At 32.8% G+C, this 22,959-nt stretch overlaps 2 protein-coding genes across 2 annotated transcripts in view; one reads left to right on the top strand and one right to left on the bottom strand.

The window, feature by feature from the left end:
- The window catches only part of adamts12 (ADAM metallopeptidase with thrombospondin type 1 motif, 12), a 34,224-nt gene extending 30,779 nt beyond the window's left edge, over positions 1–3,445 (bottom strand). The window contains exons 1-2 of the mRNA XM_051110335.1: positions 3,064–3,445; positions 1,751–2,109 (exon numbers count right to left, since the gene is read on the bottom strand). Of these exons, the coding sequence (XP_050966292.1) occupies positions 1,751–2,109; positions 3,064–3,175 (471 nt within the window). The 5' untranslated portion in view covers positions 3,176–3,445. The remainder of the gene's footprint in view (positions 1–1,750; positions 2,110–3,063) is intronic.
- Positions 3,446–6,846: 3,401 nt separating this feature from the next.
- Positions 6,847–19,556, top strand: agpat9l (1-acylglycerol-3-phosphate O-acyltransferase 9, like). The gene is made up of 13 exons (XM_051110336.1): positions 6,847–7,051; positions 7,310–7,495; positions 8,858–8,924; positions 11,156–11,450; positions 11,619–11,693; positions 14,547–14,636; positions 14,814–14,907; positions 16,646–16,761; positions 18,189–18,244; positions 18,376–18,461; positions 18,679–18,807; positions 18,906–18,985; positions 19,069–19,556. Exons 2-13 carry the CDS (start codon positions 7,352–7,354, stop codon positions 19,166–19,168), a joined length of 1,332 nt encoding a protein of 443 aa, XP_050966293.1. The 5' UTR covers positions 6,847–7,051; positions 7,310–7,351; the 3' UTR covers positions 19,169–19,556.
- The last annotated feature ends 3,403 nt before the right edge of the window (positions 19,557–22,959 follow it).

Genomic DNA, 22,959 nt, shown 5'->3' with positions numbered 1-22,959 from the left:
TCTCAAGTTCCCCACTTTTTATGAGCGCCCACTCTGAATAACAGGCTACTATTGGATCTTATTTCATGGCTCTCTATTCTGAGTGGTCAATCATGGCTTTTTGCAGTTAAATATAATGAATGTTAAATAGAATAATTGACTGTTCCCACACAACTCATTTCCAGCTCTCTTCATTCTTGGATTATAAAATCATTTGAACTTAGTTCAATGTTTCATGTTCTTTTATATTTTTATTGGGTCGGTATCCGTGCAGTGGGATAATTTAATGTCAGACAGTCATAATCAGGAAAATATTTGTCGGCCCACACACTGATGTTTCATTGTAAAGTCACTCTGAGAGCCAAACACTGATTACTTTATGCAAACAAAACAAGGGCCAAGGAGTTAAGAGTCTTTATTTTTATGATTTCAGTCATCAGTTTAATTTTATGTTTTTTTTTTTTTTTTTGTATGTATATTTTATATATATACATACTAAAAAAAAATCTAAAATTAAACCGATGACTGAAAATATAAAAATAAAAGCCAGTTCAAAATATTAACTTATATAATACTATATGAACAGTTCTAAAATAACATTGTTCAATAGGGATTTCTCCGAGAAAGACAGTTAGATTGATTTAAAACATTACATGTGATAATGCAATAATGACATTAAAGGAGAAGTCCACTTCCAGAACAGGAAGGGAAACATTTCAGGATTTTTCTCCCCGAGTTTGAACTTCCAAAATGCAGTTTAAATGCGGCTTCAAACGATCCCAAATGCGGTTGTAAATGATTCCAGCCGAGGAAGAAGGGTCTTAACTAGCGAAGCGATCGGTTATTTTAATTTAAAAAATACAATTCAAATACTTTTTAATCTCAAATGCTCGTCTTGTCTTGCTCTGCCTGAACTCTGTGTATTCTGGCTCAAGACAGTTAGGGTATGTCGAAAAACTCCAATCGTATTTTCTCCTTCAACTTCAAAAATCATTTCAAAATCATCCTACATTGCTGCAGAAGTACTGACACAGTCTTTGCAAAGTGAACATGCAAAGATCATCAAACACCCTTAACAACAAAGGTAAAACAGCGATATACGACGATTTTGAAGTTGAGGGAGAACATGAGATGGGAGTTTGTCGACATACCCTAACTGTCATGAACCGAAAAAAAAAAACAGAGTCCAGGCAAATAAGACGAGACCAGCGTTTGAGATTAAAAAGTATATAAATTGTATTATGAAAATAACTGATTGTTTCACTAGATAAGACCCTTCTTCCTCAGCTGGGATCGATCAATTTTGATGTTGACAATAAAGAAATATTTCACCCAAAAATGAAAATACTCACCCGCAGGCCATCCAAGATGTAGATGAGTTTGTTTCTTGATGGGAACAGATTTGAAAAAAATGTAGCATTACATTACTTGCTCAGCAATGGATCCTATGCAGTGAATGGGTGCTGTCAGAATGAGAGCCCAAACAACTGATACAAATTTAACAATAATCCACAAGTAATCCACACCACTCCAGTCCATCAATTAACATCTTGTGTAGCGAAAAGCTGTGTTTATAAAAATAAATCTGATCCAACGAAGAAACAAACTCATGTACATCTTGGCTGGCCTGAGGTGGTGTACATTTTTATTTTTGGATGAATTATTCTTTTAACAGCCAATGACAGCATTGGTACTAATGCAAGTACAGTTACTGAATTCACACCAGAAATAAAGTGCATGATAGATAAAAAAAAAATCTGATATTTCTTACCAGTCCCTCACAGGTGCTGATGGCAGCAGTTCCCTGCACGTTACCATCAGTTACTGTGCCGATAAGATGACAGGCGCCGTTCCCTGATATTTGTGGTCCTTTTTCCATTAAACTCCCGTTGTGTTTCTCCAACACATATTCGTTGGAGAGCAGATTGTCATTGGTGGTTAAATTGAGAGTGAACTCCTGACCTTTGTAGTTGACTTTGTAAAACACTCGCCTCTCTGCTGAATTCAGGTCCCTCTTATGTCTCCTGTCAGTGAAGTGATGCGATAAAGAGTATGAGATGAAATTTCCATCTCTGTCCACTTTCTCAGGATGATCCACGAAAAATTCAGAGTGCTGCCTGATGAAGAGCTCTAGAAATGAAAATAAAACAATTCTCCTTTGAAAACAAGACTATGTTTTTTGGAGCTACTCTTGTTTTGGGGTCAATCTCACAAAATAAATAACAATATATATATATATTATCAAATTTTACCTTAATATTAAATGAGAATACAAGAAGAATAGATATTTATAGAAAGAAGGCAATTGTACCTTTAGGGGGTTTTTTTATTTTTTTTTTTTTACATTTTATAAAATTATTATTTTATATACTAAATATTTTGTGTACATTTTATTAAATGTACATGCATGCATTATATATACATTATTTAAAAAAACCTAAATATTATATATATTTTAAACTATTTTAATATATTTACACAGTATTTATGCAACAAAAAAGGCCAAATTGTAATGCTCATAAAAAGACTACATTGTAGTTGTATTTTAATGTCGTTTTCTTTTGATATGGTGGAATATAACCCAGGCATTCATTCATGAGATTTTTTCCAAGTCATTTTAACCATTCAGAGAGCGATGTTAGAGCTAAACCACCATGAGTGATTGCCTTTGATCCTTATACATAATTATATATTACCGTCCTCTTCATGTCATGCAACATAAAACAGTCAAAATGACTGATGCATGTGTTGATGAACCAACTACTTTGTGATACAATGAACAGCTGTGTAAGTCTCTCAAAATGCATGCTATACAAAAGTGAGTGTGATTATATTTAAGTAAAGAAAGACACATTAAGATTTTGCCTTTAAACAATTCAAACATTAAAGGGTTAAATGTGCTTTTAAAGAATGAGATTGTATAAAGCTCAGGATTCCAGAAACAGAAACATGGACTTTGCAAGCAGCTGACCGCTTGCCTAAGTGAAACACTTGGCATGTGGATTTACCAGCTCTTTGAGTGCATAAAACAGCCTAAATTTGGCAAACAACATATTATTGATTCATTTGCATGGAAACACAAACCTTGTTCTGAGTCTGGAAAGAGGTAGTCCGGTTCAGAGCTCTTGACGTGGCTCGCAGCCAGAAAGAAAAAACAATTGAACCGCAAAATCGCAACGCTGACCCGACTTGGCATGTTTCTGCAACGCAAAATTAACGGAGTAAATAAGCGCTCTACGGCATTGACGCTGAATAACTGGTTAAAAACAGTCCTGAGGGGAGTTTCTGGTGAAAGCAGGAGACATCTGGGGTCAGGGAGACGGAGAAAGCAGAAAGAAAGTGAGCGGAGAATGAAGGAATATGATGTGGAGTGGGAGGAGAGATTCCAGTGACTGACTGTCCTCCTGTTTCCACGCTGGAGGAGAGGAGAACAGCACACGAGTCTAAAAGTCTGTAAACAATGAGCTACTGGCGCGAAGGGATGTATTACGCACGTAAATGGAACTTTGCAAACTTGTTTCCTAATTATTTGTTAAAAATAGACCGTAAAAGCTGCTTATCCTTCAGAAAATGTTGATGCAACCCAGAATTTGGGACGTGTTTTAAATAAGGGATAATGTGCGGTCAGATGGTCATTATGGGGTTTATTTTGCGATAATGACCAGCTGTACACTGTACACAATCCCGCTTACTGCACGACTACTCCCCAAATAAATGAGTGCGTTTAATGTAAAATGTTCATTTGATTTTAATAATTTGATATATTTTTATATATTGTATCTAAAACTAAGCCCTGCGTGTTAAACATACTCTAAATTAGCGTGTTTGAGCGCTGCGCTCTATTCTCTTCTTTTTTGTCATGTTTCGCGCCAAGTCACGGCGTTCTAAATCGCGGGAAGTCGTTAAACTTTTGAAACCGGGTCTTTAGATCTTGCGATTTCCCGTTCCAAAGCTCGCGATTTTCAAGCTTTGAAACCTTTGCGAAAATTACTTGTTTCGAACCAGTGGTTCGAAACGTATTAAACCAAATCAAACGGCCAAAGTTAAAGGAGAAGATGACTAAGGAATAAGGGTCTTATCTAGCAAAATGATCATTATCTTAAAATGCATATACTTTTTAACCACAAATGCTTGTCTTGCACTAGTTCTGTGACGCGTGTCCACGACTTCACACATTACGCAATCACGTTGTGTTTAGTTCTTTGTCTGTGGAAGGTACTGCGTTTCAGAAAGGTGGGGTAGGGCAAAAAAGGTAATCTCATTTTCTCCTCCAACTTCAAAATCATCTGTCATCATTGTTTAACCTTTTTTGTAAAGGGTTTTTGACTTTTTTTTTTTTTTTAAAGTTTGCTTTGTAAACACTGGGCTGGTACTTCCACCTACGTCACGTGTGCGTAACCACGTAATACGTTAAGTCGAGCTATATGCAAGATGAGCATTTGTGGTTAAAAGTATATCAGTTTCTATTTTTCTTAGAAAATGACTAATCATTTTGCTAGGAAAGACCGCTTATCTCTTGCCTGGGATCATGTAGAGCCCTTTGAAGCTGCATTGGAACTGCAATTTGGACCTTCAACCCATTGGCCAACACTGAAGTCCACTATATGGAGAAATATCCTGGAATGTTTTCCTTAGAAACCTTACTTTCTTTTCGACTGAAGAAAGACATGAACATCTTGGATGACATGGGGGTGATTAAATTATCAGAAAATTTTCATTCTGGAAGTGAACTTCTCCTTAAGTGATTTCAGTAAACAAGTCTTTGTTGTGTTGTTTGAAATTTCAAGGTTCGCTGGTAGGATCATTAGTAAACATTTTAATGGCACATATGTAGGCTAGATTATAATAAAAAGGAAGAATTGTAGTCACCGTTCCCAACAACAGTCATCACCTGTGTGTGGCACTTCTAGCGCTTTGAAAAAGTGAATAATTTTGTGAAGCATTTGGTTTAGTTGATTCAAAGTTTTGCACCTTATTTTATCCCATCATCAATGTTAGTGTGACATATTTTTTTTTGGCTTAACTTCTTTTAACATGATGATAGGGTTTTTAGAAAACGGCTTCAACCAGGAGACACAGGAGCAAAAGTCAATTAAACCTGTATGTGTGTTGTATTGAAAAACAATACGAACGCTACAATTCGCTGATTTAAAAAAAAAAAGCATTCTGTATAAACGGCCGTGTATACAGTGTAAAAATCTATCCACCATATTTTTCCCGTTAGAGCGGACGCAGCCATTTGTAAAGGTTATGGGTCTGGCTTTCAGTCTCACTCGCATTGAGCTATTTTTAGCTGTACAAAACAGTTTGTTTTGCTGCTTGATATTTTAAATTGTTGTGTCTTATCATATTATTTTAATGCATTATTTTAATTATGAACACATTGGTTTGTAGTGCAAACAGTTTACTTTGTTGTTATTCTTTTCGTTATTTCCCAATAGAGAGTTTGCACTTACATCACATTTTGGTCAGTTACTTGGATGCGTGTCCAGGATGTACTCGGATGTAAACAACAGCATGGATTGCACGGTTGATGTACTACTGAATACGTTGTTTTGTTCATTTATGCTGTCTAAACTACAGAAAAAACGTGTGGAAGCTGCTAAATCTTAGGACTTTGTAAGCAAGAATGGGTGCAATATTTTGACAAACTAAAGTTAATAGGTGGTGAAGATACATATGAGCAGAACTTAACACAAATGTTAAGTTTGGTCAACCACAAACACCTTTTGTTCCTCAGTTTTTTGCACTCTTCTCCTTAATGTGTTACATCTTTTGTCAGTCTATAGTACTCCAGATGTTTTTCCCTGTCAGTACAGCCCAAAACATGACAGTAATTGACCTTTTTCAGCAGAAATAATAAGTAAAATATGCGAGTTTCGTTTTGTTTTGTGGCGTTGTTTACATTAAGTGCCGTCAATATGACCGATTGATGACGCATTGTGAAACCCACTAATGAAGTCTCACCTATAATTTTACTTCCACGTTGAAGAATAAGATGCATAACAGTATTAATACTGAACACCACTTAAGACGTTTTACTAAAAATTCCGTTTGTATGAAGCAAAAGAGCGCCAATGTTTTAGTTACCCTGATGAGAAGATATACCACGTTGTCATAGACAACAGTAAATGTAAAGAAATACCTGTCCACTGGAAGGCGCTATTGATCAGTTAATTTTTATTTATTTATTTAAGTTTAAAAAACCATTGATTGTAGCAGTGATGTGAAAAAGTCACATTTTGCTCATGTTCTAAATTTAAAAGTGTACTTCGTAATATTTTGACTTAATTCTAATGCAAAACCATTTTATCTCGTTTTAAAGCTAAAGAAGTTCATGTGTCTCGTCTTGATATGGTTATGTAATCAAAGACTTACTAATTTTAGAAAACATTACGTATCCATATGCATCACACATGCTCTCACACACGTTACACAGCCAAAATTGCTCTGTTGTTGCAAGAGGTTTAATTTCTGATCAAAAGCACTAAAATGTTTAACTTCATTAACCCTTAAATTTACTGCATTATTTTCTGAAGTCTTCATTAATGTGGTAAATGCTGTGAAAGGCTAAGGAACACTTTGAATTTTTGCGTTCATTTAATCAACAAAGTAGACAGAAGTGTGTCAACTTCTAATAAAACTTGTTTAAACACGTAATTATTACGCTTGCAGTTTCGTAGGCTTTGTAAATTTGAGATTTTAAAATATTATTTAAACAGAAATAGTAAAGTTTTGGGATTCTGAAGTTTGATTACTTAAAATTGCAGACTAGAGAGAGAGGGGAGGGGATTCCGATGTGAGTGCATTAGTGCACTGCACAACTTATTCTCACGATGGCGCAGTTTTCTATTGTCGCGGTTGAACTTTGTTCCACATTTTACAGGTCTAGGATGTCTTCGAACATTGCTATTTCCCAATCACTCTGCGTAAAGGCAGCAGAAGTTCCTTAAACGGACTTTTAAACACCGTAGGTTCCAGTGTCCATCATGTTAAGGGTCAGTGGAGTATGACAGCGAGAAACATTCTCTGCTTCCTGTCCTGTAGAGCTGCTGTCATTTCATAAAACCAGGTGAGCTTAAGCTTAATTCATTGAGAAAACAAAAGTTACTGTCTGACTGACTTGACTGACTTGTTTGTGATACATTGCTCCGTGTTGCCTCGACTGATAGTAGGGTAAAAGTGAAATATAGGTTAAGTCTTTATGCTGTGTATCACATCATCAAAAGTCTTTTTTCCCAATCAAGTTTTGCTATTATCATAAGTGTGTATTAATAAACAAACATGGTTGTTTAGAGATAATACATGCATTTTATTTCATTCCCCCCAGTGTTGTAGTGTTTGTAGTGGAAGTGGTCTGGTCTGTAAGGTTATGGAGGGGTTCTGGGCTGTGTTTTTCCCTGTGCTGAGGGTCTGGTTCACCAGTTTGGTGGTCCTGATCATGCTGCCTGCCATGTTTGGGATCTCACTAGGCATCACAGAGACCTACATGAAGATTCTCATCAAAACCTTAGAGGTAGGTAAGATGAGTGCTGTTATAATAATAAATAAATAAAATGTTTGAAATAAAGCTGAAATAAAATATAAATATTACATGAAAAACTAAGTTAAAATTAGAGATAAAAATAGTTGCAATGAAATTCGTAAACTGACATAAAAAATTGCTCCTGAAACAAAAAGTTTAACTATTTAGAATACAAAAAAATATATATTTAAAATGGCAGATGTAACTAAAATGCAATATAAAATCTATAAATAAAAACTACTTCAAAATATTAATGAAAACTATAAAGTATATAAATAACGTTTAAATATTTACAGGCATAAAAATAAAGGACATATAATGTCCATGACCTTTTTTCATCAAGTTTGATGTGAACAATTGGATTGTGCACATTATTCCAAAGAAAAAGTAGTTTTCCTCGTAATCCATAATCAAAATGTTGTAACTTCCTTCACAAATGTCACTTAAGATGTGCAAGCAATGGAATAATATTAACCAATAGTCATATATCTGGCTCCATTCTACGTTTTAACACCTAATTTTCCTCCCTATCAGCTTCCAAAAGATAAAACTGAGTCATGCCCTACATTATTTATATTATAGAAGTAAAATGGGTTACAAAGCCATTCAATTTACCTTGACTTTAAGCTTTTTAATCTCTCTATAGTTGCAAATTGTAGACCTTTAGTAATGAATTTGTGGTTTCTCAGTTGATATGAGCTATTAAAACTGTATATATATTAATCACACATGATTTAGACATGTTTTAGAAAGGTTTAAGCAGTACAGTATGACACACTCCAACAGTTCTTGACGTGCTACATCTGCCAAGACACTAGGCTATTGCACACACTCACCAAGGGGAAATGAAAAAGTTTTGTTGACCAATGAACATTGTGGCATAATCAGATAGTATATACTTCTCAAACTGAAATGTACTGCGTCATCACTGTTGTGCCCTTTGGTTTTAATTGTGATTGATTATGCAAGATTAAAGCCTAATGTCAGGAACAAATGGAAATAAAACAGTATGTGACCCTGGACCACAAAACCCGACATAAGGGTCAGAGGGTGCAAAAAAAATCTAAATATTGAGAAAATCACCTTTAAAGTTGTCCAAATGAAGTTCTTAGCAATGCATATTACTAATCAAAAATTAAGTTTTGATATATTTATGGTAGTAAATTTACAAAATGTCTTCATGGAACATGATTTTTACTTAATATCCTAATGATTTTTGCCATAAAAGAAAAATCGATCATTTTGACCCATACAATGTATTGTTGGCTATTGCTAAAAATATACCCGTGCTACTTATGACTGGTTTTGTGGTCCAGGGTCACATATATTAAGCTTTGCCTGGTGTTTTTGCAGTGGGCAACACACAGAATCCAAAGGGAGAGTAGAGCAGAAGAAATACTGAAACGTTCAGCATCAAATGGTGAGTTTACACACATACAGTCACAAACGCATCTGGATCCAGGTGTTTTTTAAGTAAATAAAATAATATAAGACTATCTTTCCTTTCCCTCACCCCAAATCTAAATTCTGCCATCTTTTGTTCATCCACATATCCCAAACACACGCTCTCATGCTCGCCAAGGCTGCATTTATTTGATTACAAATACACTAAAATTGTGAAATATTATTGCAATTTAAAATAACTGTTTTTTATAGTTATATTTTTTAAAATGTAATTTATTCATGTGATGCAAAGCTGAATCTTCAGCATCATTACTCCAGTCTTCAGTGTCATATGATCCTTCAGAAATCATTCTAATATGCTGATTTGCTGCTCAATCTATGATAAAAAAAAACAAAAAACAGTTGTGCTACTTAATATCTTTGTGGAAATTAATACTTTTTTTTTTTTAAGATTTTTTGATCAAATACAAAGTTCAAAAGAACAGCATTTGAAATTAAATCTTATGTAACATTATAAATGGATTTACTGTCACGGTTGATCAATTTAATGCATCTTTGCAGAATAAAAGTATTAATTTCTTTCAACAATCTTACTGACTGCAAACTTTTAGACAGTGAATGATCTTGAAAGCAGGGCAGTTGTATGCATTTTCTTACTTACAGTCATCTCTACACGTTAAACTAGGATGCATATCATTGCACAGTAAACTAAGCTTTAAGATTGTTTACTGTTTGATTTATGATCCTTGTGAAAAAATCATTAGCAAAAACACAGTGTCATGATCCTTGAGAAATCATTTGAATATGCTAATTTGCTGATTTGAAATCAGCTTATTTTAATATTTTTGTGATACTTACTTTTTTTCAGGATTCTTTGATGGATCAATAGAACAGCATTTATTTGAAACAGATTTTTTTTGTAGCATTATACATGCCTTTACTGTCACTATTGATCAGTTGAATGCATCCTTGCTGAATAAAAGTATTAATTTCTTTAAAAAATAATAATGAGCCCAAACTTTTGAACAGTGTTTTAGTTTCCATGCAGTTTTATTCCAGTCTATAGTGACTGTCAATCTCTAAAAAACATCATAAATCACCATCACTATATATCAACTCATTTGAAGTCATATGATAACTTTGTGTGAGGAACAGTCTGAATTTGAAATCATTATTTACAATTTCTTAGCTTAGAGCGACAGGTCAGTGGGTCATTTTGATGAATGCAAATGAGATTGCAGATCTTTGTGACATAGTTAAAGATTATCAGTGAATAATGGCTTAAACCTCAGTCTGCTTCTCACTGTATAAAGACTAAGGATTTCTGTTTTTGCATTCAGTGCAAAGAGAGCTGCTGTCTTTTCTATATCGTTCCTCAGGTTTTTTAGTTTTGCTGCATGATGTTTTTTTTCCTCTAGACACGATCAGTGATCTGACACAAGGAGTGCTCTGATATTTCTCAGCTTATCTGTCTACTCAAGCAATCACACGTTACACAATGACGACAGTTTCTCTTGCACTCTCTTACACACTCACGGTGGACTTTAGCCTGTCTTTATCAGTTACGCCCTGCATTAGATGTATAAATGCTCTTTATCAGTACCTCACTGATCTTCACTGATTTATCATCATCTCAGCTGATGAAAGCATTATTGATTATACTTGGTTATGAAGTCTGTCTTGTCTGAATGTGTTTCTTGGCACAGAATGGGCACAGTATTTTCAGTGCTTGCGTCATATCAAAGGGATAGTTCACCCAAAAATGAAATGTCTGTCATCATATACTAATGTTCACATTATTATTTTTCATATGATAAACGTGATTGGGCACAGACATCTTCTGATCAGATTTTTTTAAAGAAATTAATATTCATTTAATTATTTAATTATACATTTTATTCAGCAAGGATGCATTAAATTCATCAAAAGTGACAGAAAAGACATTTACAATGTTACAAAAGATGTCTATTTTAAACAAAAGCTGTTCTTTTGAACTTTCTGTTCATCAAAGAATACTATAAAAAAGTTTGAATGGTTTCTGAAGGATCATGTGCCACTGAAGAGTAATGATGCTGAAAATTCAGCTTTGCATCACAGAAATAAATGACATTTTAAAATATATTCAAATACAAAACAATTCTTTCAAATTGTAATAATATTTCATAATTTTACAGATTTTACTGTATTTTTTTAACAGACTTTCATTATGAATAATAATTAACCAGCACTTTTGTTTGTGTGACTCAGGTTTAATTCAGCGGGATAATTCATCTTTGGAGCAGGAGATCGAGGAGTTGCGCCGGAACAGGCCGAAGTCAGCCGAACGTGGGGACTTCAGTCTAAGTGACATGCAGTACTTCATCAGGAAAGGCATTGAGAGTATAGTAGAAGACGATGTCACGCAGAGATTCACCTCAGAGGAGCTGGAATCCTGGAACCTCCTCACTCGAACCAACAACAACTTCCAGTACATCTCTCTCAGGCTCACTATACTGTGGGGAGTTGGCGTGCTCGTGAGATACTGCATACTGCTTCCTCTACGGTAGGTCTATCACACTACTGTTTGGGGTCGGTGGGGTCAGTAGGATTTTCTTCAGCATGGTAGAATGATTTCTGAATGATCATGTGACTCTGAAGACTGCAGTGATTTTTCACTTTTCACTGTTTGACAGTCATGCATCTGTCCTTCTGTTATTGTGTCTGTTTGTAGGGTTACACTTACAGCTATAGGGCTGAGCTGGTTGGTGATTGCCACAACGATGGTGGGTTTCCTCCCCAATTTCAGGTAATGCTTTAGTGATGTTATCGGCTTTACAAATGCATGAATAACACGTCTAAACCAAAAAGCAATGTTTTTTGCTCAATCTGAGGCATTTCTACTGCTTTATGTTGTATGTTAAGCACAAAGAAAGTCTTTAGTTGTAAATTCATTTTTCAAGAATAATCAGCAATAAAAATCTGTCGTAACATGGGATCATTTTAAAGACAAACCTATTTCTCAGGCAGTGCTACTTCAGTATTATTTAAATTATATATATATATTTTTTTATTATATTTTCAGTAATTTTACATTTTAATTTAATTTATGTGCCTTTGTCATTTTTATTATTTTTATTATTTTGGAAATTACGTAAACTTTTATGTAGGTGTACATTTTTAATCTAATATTTACATTTTGCTTTATTTCACATTTAATTCAGTCAACAAAAATGAGTGCTGGGCAACGTTTATTCACGATTAATCGCATCAAATATAAAAGTTTTTGTTTATATAATATATGTGTGTATATTTATTATGTACAGGTGCATCTAAAAAAATTAGAATATTGTAGAAAAGTTCATTTTTGTGTTTGTAACTTATTTCAAAAACTGAAACTTTCATATATTCTAGATTCATTACATGTAAAGTAAAACATTTAAAATGTTTTTTTGTTTTCATTTTGATGATTAGAGCTTACAGCTCATGAAATTCAAAAATCCAGTATCTCAAAATATTAGAATATTTCCATTTGAGTTTCATTAAATGTCCATCCCTACAGTATAAATTCTGGGTATCTCTTGTTCTTTGAAACCACAATAATGGGGAAGACTGCTGATATGGCAGTGGTCCAGAAGACAATCATTGAAACCCTCCACAAAGAGAGTAAGTCACAGAAGGTCATCACTGAAAGGGGTGGCTGTTTACAGAGTGCTGTATCAAAGCACATTAAATGCAAAGTTGACTGGAAGGAAGAAATTGGGTAGAAAAAGGTGCACATGCAACAGGGTTGACAACAAGCTTGAGAATACTGTCAAGCAAAGCCGATTCAAACACTTGGGAGAGCTTCACAAGGAGTGGACTGAAGCTGGAGTCAGCGCATCAAGAGTCACCATGCTCAGACGTCTTCAGGAAAAGGACTACCAAGCCACTTCTGAAACAGAAACCATGTCAGAAGCATCTTACCTGGGCTAAGGAGAAAAAGAACTGGACTGTGGCTCAGTGGTCCAAAGTCCTTATTTCAGATAAAAGTAAATTTTGCATTTCATGTTGAAATCATGATCCCAGAGTTTGGAGGAAGACTGGAGAGGCACAGAATCCAAGCTGCTTGAAGTAATGTTTTGGGGTGCAGTGTCATCTGCTGGTGTTGGTCTGCTGTGTTTTATCAAGTGCAAAGTCAGTGCAGCCATCTACCAGGAGATTTTGGAGCACTTTATGCTTCCATCTGCTGACAAGCTTTATGGAGATGCTAATTTGCTTTTCCAGCAGGACTTTAGCACCTACTCACAGTGCAAAAAACACTTCCAAGTGGTTTGCTGACCATGATATTACTGTGCTTTATTGGCCAGCCAACATGCCTGACCTGAACCCTATAGAGAATCTATGGGATATTTTCAAGAGAAAGATGAGAAACAGTCGATCCAACGATATACAGTCGATCTGAAGGCTCAGTACTGCCTCAGCAGTACCACAGGCTGATCGCTTACGTGTCACACTTTACTGATGCTGTAATTTGTAATTTGAGCAAGGAATTTTCTGTAATATGTGCTGCCGACCAAGTATTGAGTGCATAAGTGAACATACTTTAAAGAACTTTTCTGTTTTGCAAATCCGTTTTTTGATTGATCTTAGAAAATATTCTAATATTTTGAGATACTGGCTTTTTGACTTTCATGAGCTGTAAGCTCTAATCATTAAAATGACAAAAACAAACATTAGTAATGTTTAACTTTACATGTAAAAAATCCAGAATATATGAAAGTTAAATTTTTTTAAATTAGTTACAAACAAAAAATGAACTTTTTTTACGATATTCTAATTTTTTTTTGTTTTAGATGCACTTGTATATATAAAGACACATGCATACAGTATATATTTTAAAAATATTTATATATGTTTACATGTATATATTTATATTCATATAATTTATATTATATATAAATATATTTAATATGTAAACATAACATATTTTTCTTAAATGCTTATGTGTATTTTTATATACATAATAAATATACACAGTACACACACATATATTATGTTTACAAAAACTTTTATTTTGGATGCAGTTGTTCGCAATTAATCGTTGCCCAGCACAAACAAAAACTAAATATTTTTTAATATATTTTTAATATTTATTTCAATTAAGTTTTATAAATTACATCAACTGTTATTTAAGTTTAAATGTTTAATGTAATATTTACATTTAGTTTGATTTCAGATTTAATTCAGTCAACAAAAACTATATAAATATATATAAATAGTTTTAATAGCTTTAGTTTTAGTTTTAGTTTTAGTTAACAGTAACAACACTGGTCTCAAGGGGCTTGATAAACAGATGAAATCAAAGTCTCTTCCAAAAAGTTTGGTAAATGGGTAATAATTGTAGGTAAACAGTTGAGACATCAATTATTAAGGTTAGAAATGCAGATTTGTATTGATATCAGTGAGTTACACATAGATACAACTTTGTTCAAAAAGATATAATTTTGTATATCATACAGACGTGATGCCAGTGGTTGATAATTCCATGTTAATCATTTTAACAATGGACTAAGGTGGTAAAACACCTGTTGAGTCTGTTTTGAGTCAGTTTTTTCTGGGTGTGTCCATTAAAGTGTTATTTAATCCTAATCATATTCATTACAATCTTCTGTTGTTGCAGAGTGAAGGGTTGGTTGAGTGAACTGGTCCACTTGATGTGCTACAGGATCTGTGCAAGAGGCCTTTCAGCTACGATTCACTACCACAACAAGTGAGTTCAAGGCTCCATTTAACAACAGCAACCGTTCTAATCAAGTAACAAAAATATGGTTTAGACTTGTACAGACACTTGCACAAGCCATTATCTGAACTCAAATATCTGTGTTAAATGTGTGAATTGTGTGTTAAAATGAGTGTAATTGTGCAATACTTCTTCTTTTCTTTTCAGACAGAACAGACCTAAGAGAGGAGGCATTTGTGTAGCTAATCACACTTCGCCAATTGATGTTGTTATTCTGGCTAATGACGGCTGTTATGCAATGGTGAGTGAGACAGAAATAACACTTCAGGGCAGTGGTTCTCAAATCTTGCTATTTGCACTTTCATACAGGTTTGTACAGGTTTCTGTGCACTTTTATCTTATCTTTTATTTGTATATTGTGCTCAGATCTGCAGCTTTACTTAATACAAATTAAAGTGAATGTGACTTAAATTACATCTGTTTTTCACATTAAGCAATCAAATAAATTCAGAAGACACCTGGTGACAACCTCTCATTCTTGTGTTTAATTGTGTTTAGACACAACTGGTATTTTTAAAAAATATATTCAGTATAATATTATTTTTGTTATTCATCATATAAATAAATAACTAAAAATATAAATAAACTGAAGGAAAATGCAGATAATTAATGTTTTTCAATAATACATATTTTTCAGTAATATTGATACAGAATTAATTAATTAATTTTTGGGGAATATATTAAGAGCCATATATGAATACTTAAAATTTTTCTATTTTTTAAGATTTATCTGGTATAATTCTCTTGTTAGTTATGTTATAAAAATATATAGAGAGCCAAGAAACAATAAAATATTTTTCAGTAATATTAAAATTAGTATATAGGTAATTAATTTTTAATATTTTAAGAGCTATGTTTGAATACTTACAATTTTGTTGTTGTTGTAGTTTTTTTTTTTTTTTTTTTTTTTTTTACTAAAATAATTAATCTATATAATTTTTCATTATTCATCATATAAAAAAGCTGAGCTGATGAATGTCTTTCAGAATGTTTTTCAATAATATTAATATAATTAATAATTCATTTATTGTGGGATATTTTACGAGCCATATTGAAATACTTGAAATGTTTTTTTTTTTATAAAAATGATATATCTCATATAATTTTTCATTATTCATCATATAAAAAAGATGAGCTGAGTGAAAATACTTAAAATAAATGTCTTTCAGTATGTTTTTCAGTAATATTAATATTAATTCATTTATTGTGGGATATTTTAAGAGCCATATTTGAATACTTAAAATGTTTTGTTTTTTTATTTTCTGTTTTTGTTCATTTAGATTAATCTGGTATAATTGTCTTGTTATTCATCCTATAAAAATACATAGAGAGCCAAAAAACAATAAAATATTTGTCAGTAATATTAAAATTAGTATACAATTAATTTATTTTATTTGTTTAGATAGTTTAAGAGCCATATTTGAATACTTAAAATATTTTGTTCCGTTTTTTTTTTTTTTTTTTTTTTTTTTTTACAAAAATGATTTATCTCGTATAATTTTTTATTCATATAAAAAAGCTGAGCTGAGTGAAAATACTTAAAATGAATGTCTTTCAGTATGTTTTTCAATAATATTAATATGCATATACAATTCATTCATTTATTGTGGGATATTTTAAGAGCCATATATGAATACTTAAAATATGTTCTTCTGTGTTTCTTTTTCAATAAATGTAATTTATGCAGTATATTTGTTGTTATTCATCATTAAAAACAAAATATAAAGATTAAGGAAAAAGCTGAATTTTTTTTTCAATAGTAACATTACTGCTAATATTCTGGGCAACTTTTTTAGAAACTTTTTTAGTATTATCTAAATTAGTACATGTCAGTGATGTGGGTTTATTCAATTAATTTTGGCATCACCAAAAACATTTGAAAACCGCTGCTGTAGTGACAGACCAATTAATTCTCTGCCTTATACACACTTAGTTCCAAATTGCTCACAATTAAACAAACCCTTTTTTTTTGTAAACAGGTAGGGCAGGTTCATGGTGGTTTAATGGGAGTCGTCCAGCGTGCCATGGAGCGATCTTGCCCTCATATCTGGTTTGAGAGAGCTGAGATAAAAGACCGCCATCTAGTGACACAAAGGTAAAGCAAAAATAATGACATTCTGCTATTGTTAATCAAGCAAAGTACTACTAAAAACATTTTTTGAATGATTTTCGAACTTTTTATCTCTGTTTTGTTTGTTATTTTCTACAGTATAAAGCTGCAAATATGCATGCATATATTTCTCTACATATTTTCTCAGGCAAAATACCTCCTGTTGCATGCTGTGTCATGTCTGTCTGAGTCAGCTGCTATGTGCCTCATAGCACAACAGAAACACGTTTATTTAGAAACAACACACAGTGTTCTGACATGCATTGAGGACTTAAGCAGCACTGGAAATTACATTTCACAAACACACAAATAGACTTCCAATTTAGCAGACTTTAAATATACTAGTTTAGTATACGAAAAGTACAATTGCATACATAGTATGTAAATGTATTTGTAGTATACTTAGCATGAAATAAATGTATTCGAAATACATTTTAGTACATTTACTTTTCACTAGGGTATATATATATATCTGAAATGATATCATCTGTTTGCTATATTTTAATATAAAATCAATTTAAGTTAATTAAGTTTTCATTATATAGGTTTTTTTTAGAAAGTCTTTATCCCTTTATATTTATTTCAGTACTATTCTGCCTTTAAATTTAATCAAAACTAAATCTAAAGATTAATTTAAAAAATGTTATATTTTTATAGGCTTAAGGCTTTTTTTTAATATTTGTTTTTGTTTCCTGAATATCATCCATTTGTTATTCATCACCATCATATTTTAATATAGAATAATAAAGAAAATTCAATTTAATAAAATTGTTTGTTTGTTTTTTCTGAGAAAATCCATAATTTATCCCTGTCTTGCTATTAACTGCTACTATTCCACCTGTAAATTTAGTCTAAATTTAATCTAAAGTTAAATATTTATATTTTCAATATCCACCTTTTTCTGAATGTGGAAGTCTTGCCCAACTGGAGTGGTGCTTTATATTTCAGGTCTCTGGTGTTAACATATTTTCTGTGCTGATAATATAATGTTAAACCTGCGTAAATTGTTATATTTAATTATGTTTAAAAAGTTTCAATTCAGTCAATTTTTACCCCATTTTAGCATGGGTTTCTATGGAGACTGGAACACAAAAGCAAGCGGAAGTTAGAATCCTTCATGGTACTGCTCATTGTTTACTCATGAAAAAGCTGGATAAATATAAAAATAGTACAATATTTTGTATTATTTATTTATTTTTAGATTTTTATAGACCTAAGGATTATATAAAATATATATATATATCAATTTCTGTGCATTTAAAATCCTTTAGCAGAGGCCAAGGGGCTGTGTATATATGTATATAATTTCATGTTGTGATTTGTTCAATTTATCAGTTTTTCCATCTCTTCCTCATACCGTCTTTGATAACATGCTGTTCTATTCATCTTTCTTGTTTTCTCTCCCTTCCCAGGTTAAGAGATCACGTAAATGACAAAACAAAGCTGCCAATACTCATCTTCCCTGAGGGTAGGTGCATAATAACAATGAGAAACACACTGAGATATAGTTTCAGTCATATTTCAGGTCCTGTTCTACTGCATTGTTTCTAAAAAGCTCAGTGGTTGAAGTTTAATACTTGCACCTGGTTGCCCCTGCAGGAACTTGCATCAATAATACATCAGTAATGATGTTTAAAAAGGGAAGTTTTGAAATTGGAGGAACTATATACCCCGTGGCTATAAAGGTAATACTCAGTACTTGTCTTTTATGCACATTACCTGTTAGAAGGTAAATTGTAAGATGACAGGTCATTTTCAGAATTCTTGTTGACTTGAAAAAAAAAATAAATCAGCAACAGAGTACTGTGCTTTGGTTCCATGTTGCAGTGATCTTCATAGTGTGTGTGTTTGTATACTGACCTACTATGACCCTCATGCAGTGTCTGTGTGTGTTATATATAGTATGACCCTCAATTTGGAGATGCATTCTGGAACAGCAGCAAATATAGCATGGTGAGCTATCTGCTGCGGATGATGACGAGCTGGGCCATAGTCTGCAACGTCTGGTATCTGCCTCCAATGACACAGGAGGTGAGAGCTCGAGCTGTAAAGTGTAAAATAGCTGTAGCTTTTTGTGGCACGATGTTGATGTGATTGATTGCGCCCTCACACATTTCCTGTGCGCACAGGAAGGAGAGGATGCTGTGCAGTTTGCCAACAGGGTGAAATCAACCATTGCACAACAAGGAGGTTTAGTGGACTTGGCCTGGTGTGTAAATGAGTTTGTCTTTAGCTTTCTGGCTTCAATGATTGACTTTAAGTTAAAGGCTTATTACTATGTGTGTGTCACAGGGATGGAGGTCTAAAGAGGGGAAAGGTGAAGGATTCATTTAAAGAGCAACAGCAGAAAAAGTACAGCCACATGGTGGTGGGTGACGACAGCAGTGAATAAACACAAACACAAACACCAACGATCAAAGATCTTCTCTGGAAAACTGGAAATACGTCAACTTGTTGACAAAAGTATAGGAGGGTCTATTTATACTCCTGCTGCTAAAATACATTTGAAATATATTTATAAATGGGGAATAAATATATGCATTGCAAATGCTAAAGATCCCAGTTTCATGGGCTTCTCTGCTTTTCTGTGAAGAGTTTTATTTGCCAGAATATTAATTGGGTGAAAAAAAAAATTGATTAAATTTTTTGAGTTTTTGAATAGGTTTTGAATTTAAAATGTATAAAACGGGCACAATTATAAATGCATGATTAGAGGTAATATTGAGTTCAGGACATGCTAATTTATTTCTCAGAGCAAATAAACTTTTGTGCCTTTTTCACATTTGTTTCTTGTCAGATATGTCTAGTATTGTAATTATTTGCTGACAAAAATTACTTATTTTTTTAGACTCAGGGTTCCAACATCCACGGAAATTGTGATTGATTTTCACAATTTTAACAAGCAATTTTTGTAGCCAATATATTTTTTTGTAGTTTCTAGTTTTTTAACTTCTGATGTGAGACGGTGTTGGTTAATGCAATATAAATTGTCACAGTAGGGAACTAACAGCATTTATTTAAAATAGAAATCTAAACTACCATTTAAAAGTTTGTAGTCAGCAAATTTTAATTTTTTTTTTTTTTTTTTTTCAAGGAAATTAATACTTTTTTAAAGATTTCTATTTTTAATAAATGCTGTTCTTTTGAACTTTTTATTCATCAAAGAATCCTGAAAAAAAGAATCTCAGGTTCCAAAAAAATATTAAGCAGCACAACATTAATAATAAAAGTTATAAATCAGCATATTACAATGGTTTATGAAGGATCATGTAACACTGACGGCTGGAGTAATGGCTGATGAAAATTCAGTATTGCATCACAGGAATAAATATATATTTCAAAATATGTTAAAATAGAAAACCATTATTTTAAACTGTAATCATATTTCACAATATTACTGTTTTTCTGTATTTTTAATCAAGTAAATGCAGCCTTTATGAGTATAAGAGAATTCTTAAAAAAAAAAAAAACATTTTTTCCAAGTATTTCAAAAAAGAAAAAAACATACTGCAAAGGAATAAAATAGTATTTATTTCTATTTACACTCAGATCTAAATTATTCGTTTAGCTAGAAGTTGTTCATTTTGATAGCAGTGTCTGCTAAATGTTTTTTACATACCTAAATAATCATAAATTACTGGAGAATTTGTGGAAATGCCTTGCTCAAAAGGTGTGCAAACCCTGTAAAATGTCATTGGCAGTATGTTTTAACTACTGACCATTTGTTTTTTCACTTGTGATCAGGTCTACCACATGTATGTACACTTGAGCATACAGTAAAACTAATTACAAGCCAGTTGTGACTAACTAAACACAACTTTATATATATAAAAACAACTCAAATCTAATATCTAAATATCTTCATTTTGATCTTAGCTGTTCAGAGCAGGCTAAATGTTGTTCAGAAACGGAAGCTGCAGGGTGTTTGCTTCACATTTTTATTATCTTCACATCTGTTTTGGAGGTGTTGCTGTCTAGCTGTGTTTTACAACACACTAAACTGAACCATTTGCTCATATTTGTCACACTCCTTCTGTGTGAAGTCAAAAATGCAAAAGGCACTATTGGTAAAATTGTTTTTGTCTGTTTTGAATCTGAAACAAGCACCACATTTTAGTAAATAGACTGTGGTATACATTGAATCTGCCAGTGCTGTTGCACAGAGATTTAGAAAATACAAAACACTCATTTATTATTTCTTTGCACTTGCCAAAATGTAGATTCAGACTTTTTTCCCCATACGCAATATTTATTTTCAAACCTGAACTTATGAAGTGACACAGTGTTGGTTAATACAAAAAAAAAAGTCCCAGTGGGTACTGCAGATTTCAATTTTATCATCAGTTGTCACATAACGTCTTATTAAACAGAGGGGGAAATGTAATGCAACTAAACAAGTTTAAGGAATAAAAATAATACTGATAATACAAAATATGGCATTTAAATTAGCATTTTCCAATAGGTTCAATCTGCTGAAATGATTAGGACTGGCAAGTTTTTATCAGTGAGGTAATTCTGAATATGTTAATGTACGATAAGCAATGTTATAACACAATGCATGTGGAGGATTTTTTGGATTCTTTGCCTTCGTTATCTTCAGCATCTGCCCCCGTCTTGTGTTCAGTACCTTTTTTTGTATCAGGAACTACACACAAAGAAAAATACATAAACATTACATCTGATCAGTTAATTTATTTTCAAATCTCAATGTTTTGGACGTCTTACCTTGTCTGGAACCACCAACACGCCCCTTCCCAAGACCACTGACGTGTGCTTGGTCATTATGTGCATTCTGGATGAAGAAAACATGGTCGTTATAATTTCTCAAATAATTTGCAATACCTATTATTAAAAAGTTGATCACAATAGTTCAACCAGAAATGAAAATGTCATTATTTATTCTCCGTAAAAGCTCCAAAAATGAAAAAAAACTGTAATAAAACGACAACTTGACAGTCACAGTTATTTTCTACTATGATTCAATTCAAATAATAACAATTTCATTGTTTGTGTCTTTAATGTAACATACCATTAGAGACTTTTCAAGCATCAATCGTTTTTCCTCTGGAAGCGTTCTGTAATACCTGTGAATAGATACTCAAATGATATAATTTATAACAGGGACTCAGCTTTAATTTGCAGACACCAAACAGCCTGCCATATTTGATTTTAATAAAACTGGTTCTGTTGATCATATTAGAAATATGTATATAAGCTTAACTCACCTCTTCAGATAGGAATCTTGATTCCCATCCGTCTCTGGAGCATGAGAGGAACCAGGCATCTCTCCAGCTACATATTAACAACACAGTGCACTAAAACACTCACAATCTTTAAGTTCTTTTTCACCCAGAACAACCAACAAAGCACAAGCTGGTTCTGAACTAATACGTATATTGTTAAAATGACTTGGATATCATTTCTGTCCACCCAAACAACCTGCTGGTCCTTGTCTTATAGTGCCAGTGGAGGTTTTTGTTGTTGTTTCCATAGCAACAGGGCCCTATATACCAGAACAGTTTGAATGTCTACAAAGAGGTGTGTCATATAAAGAGGTGGAGGAGCAGATCATTTCACCCTGGGCCAAACTTTTGGGTGTAGCATTGTTTTCGGTTTTATTGTTAAGTCATACACCTGGTTTAAAGAGATAGATACATAGATAGATAGATAAAAAAATATATATTAAAAACCCTTAAACTTGTTTTATTTCAACTTGTTGCCTAAGCAATATTTCTCATTTTTCATTTAGTGTAACAAATCAATAAGTAAAATAAAAAAGGGTAACACTTTACAACATTCACTTTTTGTTGTGATGTAAATGTTAAGTTGTGTTTGTTAACATTAGTCCACTGTGGACTAACATGGCTGTATTTTTATTAACTAACATTAACAAAGACTAATAAATACTATAATAAATGTAATATTCATTGTACGTTCATGTTAGTTAATACAACGAATGACACCTCCTTGTAAAGTGTTACCTAAAAATATATGTTGGCGTACAATAACTAATAAAAATGACAAAACACACACAAAAAATGCTGACACTATAATTCAGAATATCAAAAACTTTTAATAGTATTTCAGTAATACTAAAATTAGCAGACCGATCGATCGATAGACAGAAAGATGCATAGAAAAAACCTGAAACTGAATTTCTTTGAGGTTGTCGCCAAAGCATTA

Source organism: Labeo rohita, chromosome 5 (assembly GCF_022985175.1).
Source record: "Labeo rohita strain BAU-BD-2019 chromosome 5, IGBB_LRoh.1.0, whole genome shotgun sequence".
NCBI classification, from domain to species: domain Eukaryota; kingdom Metazoa; phylum Chordata; class Actinopteri; order Cypriniformes; family Cyprinidae; genus Labeo; species Labeo rohita.
Note: the sequence above shows the minus strand (reverse complement) of the source record. Positions and strands in the feature narration are given on the sequence as shown.